Source organism: Pituophis catenifer, unplaced genomic scaffold, assembly GCF_029215685.1.
Source record: "Pituophis catenifer annectens isolate HBS135680 unplaced genomic scaffold, rPitCat1.0.hap2 SCAF_14, whole genome shotgun sequence".
In the NCBI taxonomy this organism is placed as follows: domain Eukaryota; kingdom Metazoa; phylum Chordata; class Lepidosauria; order Squamata; family Colubridae; genus Pituophis; species Pituophis catenifer.
In genome coordinates, this window is record NW_027256894.1 from 49,098 (window position 1) to 59,628 (window position 10,531).

General features: G+C 49.5%; 1 protein-coding gene across 8 annotated transcripts in view; it reads left to right on the forward strand.

The window, feature by feature from the left end:
• Window positions 1-10,058, forward strand: part of VPS33B (VPS33B late endosome and lysosome associated) — a 30,333-nt gene extending 20,275 nt beyond the window's left edge. For 6 of the 8 annotated variants that reach the window (XM_070953847.1, XM_070953849.1, XM_070953852.1 and 3 more), the window contains 16 exons: window positions 4,146-4,250; window positions 4,828-4,924; window positions 5,386-5,463; window positions 5,627-5,700; window positions 5,824-5,910; window positions 5,995-6,085; window positions 6,364-6,438; window positions 7,650-7,714; window positions 7,817-7,871; window positions 7,956-8,002; window positions 8,138-8,270; window positions 8,378-8,451; window positions 8,521-8,622; window positions 8,720-8,792; window positions 9,216-9,326; window positions 9,772-10,058. In XM_070953847.1, coding sequence (XP_070809948.1) covers window positions 4,146-4,250; window positions 4,828-4,924; window positions 5,386-5,463; window positions 5,627-5,700; window positions 5,824-5,910; window positions 5,995-6,085; window positions 6,364-6,438; window positions 7,650-7,714; window positions 7,817-7,871; window positions 7,956-8,002; window positions 8,138-8,270; window positions 8,378-8,451; window positions 8,521-8,622; window positions 8,720-8,792; window positions 9,216-9,326; window positions 9,772-9,851 — 1,347 coding nt within the window. In that variant the 3' untranslated portion in view covers window positions 9,852-10,058. The remainder of the gene's footprint in view (window positions 1-4,145; window positions 4,251-4,827; window positions 4,925-5,385; window positions 5,464-5,626; window positions 5,701-5,823; window positions 5,911-5,994; window positions 6,086-6,363; window positions 6,439-7,649; window positions 7,715-7,816; window positions 7,872-7,955; window positions 8,003-8,137; window positions 8,271-8,377; window positions 8,452-8,520; window positions 8,623-8,719; window positions 8,793-9,215; window positions 9,327-9,771) is intronic. The other 2 variants (XM_070953850.1, XR_011601047.1) reach the window with 2 other exon arrangements.
• Window positions 10,059-10,531: the final 473 nt, after the last annotated feature.

Here is a 10,531-nt window from a genome sequence, read left to right on the forward strand (position 1 = left end):
TGTGAAATGAGTGACACGGTTGTTAAGAATGGTACAATGGGCATAAATGATGACCAGTCATAACTGCGAAGACAGGTCAAAAGTGTGAGGACCTGTCAGAAATCACATTTTTCATCCCTCTGGGTAGTCCTTTTGTGCACAGGGACTACTCAGAGAGCTGAAAAAGTTGTTTTTGACTGGTCCTCACACTTTTGACCAGTCCTCAAATTTACGACTGTCCTCACATTTTACGTTTTTTGCCCTATCTTATACCATGTTGAAGAGAAGCAGTTCTGAAATGAGTGACATGGTTGTTAAGATGCTGCACAGGCATAAATGTGAGGATGGTCATAAGTGTGAGGACCAGTCAAAAGTGAGAGGACCTGTCAGAAATGACTTTTTTCAGCCCTCTGAGTAGTCCCTATACACATAGCCATGGCCACCCGGTCACATGACCAGCTAGCCATGCCCACCCAGTCACATGACCTCAAAGCCACGCCCACAAAATAAGCCACGCCCACAGAACCGGTAGTAAAAAAATTTAGAACCCACCCCTGGTTGGGGGTCACCACAACATGAAGTGAGGGTGACTTTCCCGCCACCTTGAAAGAGGCGGTGGTGAGGCCTCTCCTCAAGAAGCCTTCCCTGGACCCGGCAATGTTGGTAAATTATCGTCCGGTCTCCAACCTTCGCTTTGTTGCAAAGGTTGTTGAGAGTGTGGTCGCGCAACAGCTCCCCCAGCACCTGGATGAAACGACGTATCTGGATCCGTTCCAGTCGGGCTTCAGGCCCGGGTACAGCACGGAAATGGCATTGGTCGCGTTGGTTGATGATCTCTGGAGGGCTCGGGACAGGGGGTGCTCCTCTGTCCTGGTCCTGTTATTTATTTATTTATTTATTTATTTATTTATTTTTCATATTTGTATACCGCCCTACTCCCGAAGGACTCAGGGCGGTGAACAGCCATAATAAATACAAATACATATAGAAGTTAAAAACTATTAAGAAACAGATTAAGTAATTTAGGCTCAAAGATTAAAAACATCCAAATTTATCTAAAGAGGTTTAAAACCCAATTTAAAAGCCAGTTTAAAAGCCAATTAAAAAGGGAGAGTTAGGCCAGACCAGCTTGTTGGAATAGAAATGTTTTCAGGGCACGGCGGAATATGCGTAAGTCTTGGATGTTTCGTAACTCCAGGGGAAGCCCGTTCCAGATGGTAGGTGCCCCCACAGAAAAGGCTCTCCCCCTGGGGGCCGTCAGTCGACATTGTTTGGCCAACGGCATCCTGAGGAGTCCCTCTCTATGGGAGCGAACTGGTCGGTGAGAGGCTATTGGTGGCAGGAGGCGGTCTCGTAAGTACCCTGGTCCTGAGCCATGGAGCGCTCTAAAGATAGTAACCAAAACCTTGAAGCGCACCCGGAAGACCACTGGGAGCCAATGCAGCTCGCGCAGGAGGGGGGTTACATGAGAGCGCCACATTGCTCCCATTACCACCCGCGCGGCCGCATTCTGGACCAGTTGGAGCCTTCGGGTGCTTCTCAAGGGGAGCCCCATGTAGAGAGCATTACAATAATCCAGGCGTGAGGTGACAAGGGCGTGAGTGACCGTGTGTAACGAGTCCCAATCCAGAAAGGGATGCAACTGTGAATCAGGCGAACCTGATAAAAAGTCCTCCTGGCTACGGCCGTCATATGCTCTTCAAAAGACAGCCGTGAGTCCAGGAGGATGCCCAAGTTGCGAACCCCATCTGTGGGGGCCGACGACTCGCCCCCAATAGTCAGAGATGGCGCCAACTGACTATATCGGGACGACAGAAACCACAGCCACTCGGTCTTGGATGGGTTGAGTCTGAGTTTGTTCCTCCCCATCCAGATCCGTACGGCCTCCAGGGGTGGAGATGTACAGCTGGGTGTCATCAGCGTACTGATGGTACTTCACCCCAAAACCACGGATGATCTCACCCAGCAGCTTCACATAAATGTTGAATAGAAGGGGCGAGAGGACCGATCCTTGTGGCACCCCTCATATAAGGGGCCTCGGAGTCGACCTCTGCCCCCCTGTCAACACAGACTGCGACCGGTCAGAGAGAAAGGAGGAGAACCACTGTAGAACAGTGCCCCCCACCCCCAACCCTTGCAACCAGTGCAGCATGATATCATGATCAATGGTATCAAAAGCCGCTGAGAGGTCTAGTAGGACCAGGACAGAGGAGCAACCCCTGTCCCGAGCCCTCCAGAGATCATCAACCAATGCGACCAATGCTGTTTCTGCTGTACCCGGGCCTGAATCCCGACTGGAACGGATCTAGATAATTCGATTCATCCAGGTACTGAGGCAGTTGTCGTGCAACCACACTCAACAACCTTTGCAACAAAGCGAAGGTTGGAGACAGGCCGATAATTTGCTAATACAGCTGGATCCAGGGAGGGCTTCTTGAGGAGGGGCCTCACCACCGCCTCTTTCAAGACGGTGGGAAAGACACCCTCAAGATCTCTCAGCGGCTTTTGATACCATCAACCATGGTATCATGCTGCACCGGTTGGAAGAGTTGGGGGGGGGAGGCACTGTGTTGCGGTGGTTCTCCTCCTTTCTCTCTGACCGGTCGCAGTCTGTGTTGACAGGGGGACAGAGGTCGACCCCGAGGCCCCTCATATGTGGGGTGCCGCAAGGGTCGGTCCTCTCGCCTCTCCTGTTCAACATTTATGTGAAGCCGCTGGGCGAGATCATCCGTGGTTTTGGGGTGAAGTACCACCAGTACGCTGATGACACCCAGCTGTACATCTCCACCCCAACGATGCCCTTGAAGTGATGTCCCGGTGCCTGTAGGCCGTGCGGATCTGGATGGGGAGAAACAGGCTCAGGCTCAACCCATCCAAGACTGAGTGGCTGTGGTTTCTGACATCCCGATATAGTCAGTTGATGCCATCACTGACTATTGGGGGCGAATCATTGGCCACCACGGAGAGGGCTCGTAACTTGGGCGTCCTCCTGGATTCACGGCTGTCTTTAGAAGAGCACTTGACGGCCGTGACCGGGAGGATTGTTCATCAGGTTCGCCTGATTCACCAGTTGCGTCCCTTTCTGGATCGGGACTCGTTACGCACGGTCACTCATGCCCTTGTCACCTCCCGCCTGGACTATTGCAATGCTCTCTACATGGGGCTCCCCTTGAGGAGCACCCGTTGGCTCCAACTGGCGCAGAGTGCGGCCGCCCGGGTGGTAATGGGAGCGACATGGCGTTCCCATGTAACACCCCTCCTGCGTGAACTGCACTGGCTCCCAGTGGTCTTCCGGGTGTGCTTCAAGGTTCTGGTTACCACCTTTAAAGCGCTCCATGGCTTAGGACCCAGGTACTTGCGGGACCGCCTACTACCACCAATAGCCTCCCACCGGCCAGTACGCTCCCATAGAGAGGGGCTCCTCCGGGTGCCGTCAGCCAAACAATGCCGACTGGCGGCCCCCAGGGGGAGAGCCTTCTCTGTGGGGACACCTACTATCTGGAACGAGCTCCCCCCAGAGATACGGAGGATCCCGGATCTGCGCACCTTCCGCCGCGCCTTAAAGACCTTACTATTTCACCAGGCCGGCCTGGCCTAATTTTCCCCCTCTTTTATAAAAGATTTTTAAAACTTTAAATATCTTTTAGTATTTTATATATTCAATTTTAAATTGGTTTTAAAAGTTTGGGGTTTTAAATTTGTCGGGGCCAAAATTATTTAATTTGATTTTATTCTATTTTTTAAATTTTGTATGTGTTTTTATTGTTTGGCTGTGCACTGCCCTGAGTCCTTCGGGAGTAGGGCGGTATAGAAATCTAATAAAATGAAAATGAAATGAAATGAGGAACTGTATTAAAGGGTCGCAGCATTAGGAAGGTTGAGCACCACTGCTCTAAAGAAAAGTATTACATATTCACATAAAAACTATAAGCATTACATCTTTGTAATAAAAGCCACATTTATTTATTACCTGCCAATTAGTATTTGCATATATTAGCAATACAGTGGTTGGCTCATATTGCAGAACATGATGCTTAACTGATAAACCGTTAATTTGATTTCTGTTTTGAATGCTAATTGAGTGTGCAAATTCCATTTGCTTTATTTCTGGGTTTCCAAGAGTCAACTATTCCCTTCTGGTTTCAAAGTTCCATTTACTCTTGCAGGAAGCAGACCAGCGGTGGATCAACACAGTGGCCCAAGCTTTACAGCTGATGAACTCTCTCTTCGGCCCATTCACTGAGACTTATGGAATTGGGCGGTGTGCCAAGGTGCGGCCAGATCAACCCAGGCGGGTGGACTTGCTTAGAGAGCATGTGCCCCAGAGAAATAAATGGCTCTATGGAGGCTGTTGTTGGCTGAGCCATGGCTGGAAGCAAGGAGAAGGGGAGGCCCCAGAACACATTTACTAAATGCAGCCCTGTTTATGTAAAAGGTTCTCTTCCTTCCAAGCTACCCAAAACCTTCCTGAAAGCTTTGCTCTGTGTTGGTAAGATGTTGGCTCTTTTTTTGTCGGAACGAAGCAGGCACCTGTCATTAGGGAAGGATTTTAATTTAATTTAATTTAATTTCCAATTTATATACCGCCCTTCTCCCTGAGGACTCAGGGCGGTGTACAGCCAAGATAAAAAACATAGAATACAAATATTAAAACATTTAAAAATATATATAAATTTTGGCCCGAAAGTTAAGAATCACAGACTAATTAAAAGAATTTAAAAATTTCTTCTTAAGCCAACCCGGCTTGCTGAAAAAGATGGGTCTTGCAAGAGAGGATCTTGCAAGAGAGTCCTGCCTGTGATGTAACCTGAGGGGACCTGTAAAGTGCAATGGGTTAATTTTTCCTAGATGGTCCATGAGCTTTGGCGTGACATAGCGGAAGAGAGCGAGGTTGACAACATGGATCGGAAGCCAGAGATTGGCCACGTCTTCCTTATAGACAGAGGTGGGTCTGGGGGAAAGGGAAGAGGGAGGTAGTATTCTGCCTAGAAACCTTCCTTGATTCCAGTGGGAGCTCCTGCTAAACCTTCTCTGAGTGCAGGTGCTGTGTGGCAGCTTTTTGGAGGGGGGGGGGGCATTTTGGAAGTAAGAGAAAGTGATTCCCACAGACTTTAGTTCTTGGTTTCACATGTCCTGGAAGCTGCCAAAGACTCAAGCAATTGCCAAAAGGAAGAGCAGTGCCACAGGAATTTCAGAGAGAAGCAGCTGTTGTGTCTTATTTTGAGCAAACAGTTTATTGATGAGCTTGAAATTGGTAGATAAAAGTGGCAAAACGGTCTGCTCGACCCAAGCAGAAGCTGTTCTCCAGCTTCAGATCACTGTTCTTCTACCCTGCCCATAGATGCTACTTTTGGCTTCTGAGCCGGGCCTTGTTACAAGAGAGGCCTCACGTTTATCTCTTTTTAGATGTGGATTACGTTACAGCCCTTTGTTCTCAGGTGGTCTATGAAGGCCTGGTGGATGATACCTTCCGCATAAAATGTGGTGAGTTCCTCCCCAGCCTTGAGCCTTTGGCATTGGCATCTAACCTTCCAGTTTCTGAGGGCTAGATTAGAGGTATCCAGAGGTTACCATCATCCAGAATAATTACTGGTCCTGGTAAACTGAGTGCCATGGGCAAGTGACTTGAGCAACCCACTTTCTGCAGGAAGTGTGGATTTTGGTCCAGATGTTACCTCCTCTGACCGAAGCATTAAAGTCCTGCTGAATTCCCAGGACAAGGTAAACTTGCTCTGCTCTGGGACAGAAGCCGTTCAGGAGTTTCTGAGAGCAGAAGCCAGATGGTTGGGAGAGTGGCAAGGGGCTTCTCTAGGTTACCATGGTCTGGCCTGCATCTCTCTACAGGTGTTCAGCAAAATCCGCAATGAGCACTTCTCCAATGTGTTCGGTCTCCTGAGTCAGAAGGCACGGAACCTGCAGGCCCAGTATGATGTGTGTAGGCTAGAATGGGGCAATAATGGCCACAAGGGGTGGATTTGTGGCTGGCCCAGCCTGTAGGAAATGTCTCTCTTCCAGCGACGACGGGGAATGGATATTAAGCAGATGAAGAACTTTGTCTCCCAAGAACTGAAGGGCCTGAAACAAGAACATCGCTTATTGAGTCTCCGTAAGTCCTCTCAGCCGGGGTGTCCTAGGCAGAGGAATCTTAGCAACAAAACCTCCCTGGACTTTTTGCATGGCCCACTGCCCCATCCCAGCCAGATGTGGGCTGCAGAGCCTTTGCAACCATTCTGTAAAACCCATCTCTGGCCTCGTCCCAGCAGGAGGACTTCAAGCTGTCTTTAGTTGTTAAGACTCAGTGCTGGAGGATTCACTGGCAGCTTTAAGTGTGTTCCAGAAAATATTTTCCTCCTCCTGGTTTGACCATCTTCCTCATATGTGCAGATATTGGGGCCTGTGAGTCCATCATGAAGAAAAAAACCAGACAGGATTTCCAGGAACTGTTGAAGACGGAACATGGTAAGAAGGGTTGTACAAGTGAACTGGCTGAATTTGATTATGGGGTTGGAGTTGATTACTGAATGTGGGAAGGTATCAGATGACAGAAATTCTCTGAGAATCATTCAAACTAGTGGGAAGGTTAGCAAGTGGGCAGGAAACAAGAAGAGTCTTTTAACAAACAAGTTGGTCTTTTCAGGTATTTATGGATAAATGTATAAGGAAGTCTCTTGGCAACAGCAGAGGTTTGCTGGTTGTGGACATGAACATTCATGTCATTTTGCATGCAGTAAGTTCTGTGTTGCTGACTGAAAAATTGGTTCATCTATAGTGATGTACCAAGCATGGAAATGAAAATGTACTAGAGATCAAGGTAGTTGTGTTTGACAGGGAAAATAGAATGAGTAGTTGCAAGACACATATATGGTAAAGACCAGCTCAAGGAGGTGAACCTTTGCACTTTGGAGGAATGTTTGCAGATGAGAGGGAAAGGATGCAGAAACCTTAAGACCTTCAAATGCTGCATAAGGGAAGTGGATCAGATGTAGTTCATTGTATGGAATAAGCAGCTGGAAGGGCAGAAAAGGACATTGATTCCAACTTCCTTGTTGCTGGGAGTGTGAGGAGAAACATAAAAAAAAACTTGAGTGGGTGGGTGGCAAAGCCAGGACTGAAAAGCCAGGCCTTGGAATACCTAGCCCTTCGGGGGTCTGGTCTTGCAGAGGAGATGAATTCAGATCAGGTGCAAAAGAAGTGCATGAAGGAAGAGGGGAGAAGACAGGCATATAAAGTGGGGTAAGCATGGTTGCAAGGAGAGGAATGGATGAAGAGCTGTATTAAACAGTTTTGGTATCAAGGATTTAGTTAAAAGACTTTTAAAAATGCCTTTATATTTCCTTGGCTCACCGCACTTCACATAATCCCTACCTCAAAACAAGGTTGGAATCAGTGCATTGAGTGCTGATCTTGGGAGTCTCCATGTGGAAGTGGCAAAGGTCCACCTCCTGCCAGCCTTGGGCACTGGCCTGATTCCAGATTCTCAGCTTGAGGGTTGGGCTGCTTCTGGCAGATGGTTTATTGTCTTTGGATGCTTCCTTTCTGGTAGCTGGAGGGGCCTCATGAGGAGGGGAGGTGCTAGGAGGCAGAGGCCATGCGGGGGGTCTTTGGCAAGCAAGAAAGGTGAGAGAGAGGCTGGACCTGGCTTTGCTTTCATCACTCTGTTTGCTTGGCAGCCCTTCTAGAAGGGTTTGATATCCGGGAGAGCATCAGCTTCATTGAAGAGCACATTGACCGGCAGGTGAGAGGAGGCTGGATCACAGGGGAATGAGGAAGTGGCCCAAGCCAAGGCCTGGGGAAGGCTGTCCATTGACCGGTTTCTCCTGCACTCTTCCGGAAACAGGTCACCCCTATTGAGAGTCTGAGGATATTGTGCCTGTTGTCAATCACAGAGAATGGTAGGTTCTGGTTCGGGAGGGAGGGCTGGGTCAGGCAGGCCCTGCTGTGCCCCTTGACCCCACGTCTTCTGCCTGCTTCCCCAGGACTTTCTCCCAAGGACTACCGCTCCCTGAAAACCCAGTACCTGCAGGTGAGGCTCAGACATGTGGCCCTCCCCTGGGTGGCAGAGAGGTCCCAAGTCAGTTTTCTGAAGGTGCAGCTCTGCTCCCCCCTCCCCAAGATGATCTCTTGTTCTGCTATGATACCTATCCCTGCCCATTGGCAGAGTTATGGACCAGAGCACCTTCTGACCTTCCATAACCTGAAGCACTTGGGGCTCTTGACGGAGCAAGTGTCTGGTGAGACTTTGACGGCTATGGAGAACAAAGTCAGCAAGCTGGTGACGGATAAAGCAGCAGGTAAGGGACCTTGGGATTCTGTTGCGCCCTGGCTCCTTCTGGGGAGGGACAAAGAGATGGGTATCTTCAGTCCTCAGGATCCCTTTCCCCTTCCTCCCCCTCCCCAGAGAAGCTCTCGGATGCCTTCAGTTCACTGGCCAGGAAGAATAATTTCCGAGCTATAAGCAAGAAGCTGGGCCTGGTGAGTTCATGATTCAGTTAAGGCAGGGAGGGAAGAGGCCTCCAGTTGTGACCACCTGTTCCCTTGCAGATCCCACGTGGGAATGGAGACTACGACCTGAAAGTGCCCCGGGACATGGCCTACGTGTTCAGTGGCGCCTATGTGCCCCTCAGTTGCAAGATAATGGAACAGGTGCTAAGAGCCTTTGGACTGCTGGGACTAATGGGGGTATTTGGGGAGGGCTCCTTTTCTCCCTTGGCAGCTTTGGCTTGACTCTATTCTATCTCAGGTGCTGGAGCGGAGGGGCTGGTTGGGCCTGGAAGAGGTGGCGAGGTTGCTCGGGGGCCATGAATTTGTCACAGGCAAGTGGCTGGCTGGGTCTGCTGCTCCTGCTTGTTAAGACGGGGGTCCTGTTCCCACAGCCGGGTCTCCATCCAGGCATGCTGCCTGTTCTCCTCAGTAGTCATGGTGGGGATTTTATTATCAGCAAAAGTACTGGCATGTGTCCTCCAAGATTTGTGGTAGTGATTCAATTTTGCTAAACTGTCTAAAAGGCAATATCAGCAGGAGAATTGGGGAAGTTAGGAGAGCTGCCAGGGTCCTCCCGATTCCCATTCTGCCTCTGGGAGGTGCTGATATGAAGGAATCATTGTTCGGACTCTGCTCTGAGCGGATCCAGACCTAAGGAGGACGTGGAAGAGAAATCACGTATTGGTCAATCAGATGCCTCCATAGGCATCTTCCAACTGATCCGGAGGCATGGATTTAGGTACTTCTCCTTGCAGCTGCAGAAGAGCCTAGACCTCCAGCCTCCCAGCAAGTCATCCTGGCAGTCTTCTTAGGAGGCTGCACCTTCTCTGAAGTCGCTGCTCTCCGCTTCCTTGGCAGAGAAAGAGGTATGAGATGCACCCAAACTGGGGTAATGGTTGGTGGACGCATGTGGTATACCATTCTGAGCCCCTGCACATAAACTTTGTGGTGATGTAGGTTAGTTTGAAGTGAGGGCCCTGCTTCTAGCTATTTTGAAAGTAAACTTGAGCAAATAAAGAGAAAAAGTAAGCTTTTTGTAACTGGTTCCCCTCCGTGTCCAGTTATACAGATAAACCAGTTGGTGGTAGCTTCCTGACAGGCTTCTTTTGGGACTGTGTTTGGAGTCTTTTGGATTTTTGCCTTGCTCTTCTTTCAGGAAATCAAGCAGCTGTAAATAGCCTCCCCCTTCAGTTCTTAGGATAGATAAGTTGACAAGGGGCTTGAGCTGGGGTCTCGGCATCATTGCCATCCCTTGGCAGGGAAGCCTTTTGTTCTCTGCAGGGTCACCTTTGGTTCTTGCTTCTCCACCAGGGCTCCGGTTCATCATCCTGACGACGGCCATCACCAACAGTGCTCGCCTGCTGGAATCCACCATGGAAATGAAGATGTGACCACATCCAAAGCAAACTGGAGGCAAAGGGATGCTTGAAAATACTCCATAGATTGAAAAATTCCTACATGCCTCCTCCCCCCCATATTTTCAGCCTTCAGCTATCTGGAAACTTTTCTCCTGCAATAAATGGGTCCGTGTATAATGCACATAAACATCTTGCCAGAAACCACAGGAATAACACAAAATAAAAGATTAATTGATGTAATTGCTACTGGTCAATTGCCTATCATGCGGCTTCCTGTTTAACTGATGCCTTTGTGCCTGCTCGCTCTCATCCTCTCCCTTTCCCAAATCAGAAACACTCCCAATTCGTTCCCTTCTAGCGGAAGCTGAAGCTAACTAAACTGGATGGAAATTTGAGGGGGGGGGGCAACTGGGAAGGAAAGGACAGAAAAGGTTACAAAGTGTCCACAGCCTCCAGGGTAATTGAAGCCTCGGTGGAAATGGCCAAGGGGGAGCCACCCGGCAGAAAGGGGCAGGACGCTGCTTTTCACACGGATGCCTTAAATGGCCTCAGATCTCCGGCAGTTCCCTATCTGGGTAAAAGCGCTCCCCCCGCTCTTGACTAGCTTGCAGCGAACCGAAGTCGGCGTGGTGGATGGAGCAAAGGAAGGCCGCTGACCACCGTCGCTGCCGTTTCTCCCCTTCAGCCGTGGCCTTGCAGCTTTCTCGCAAGGG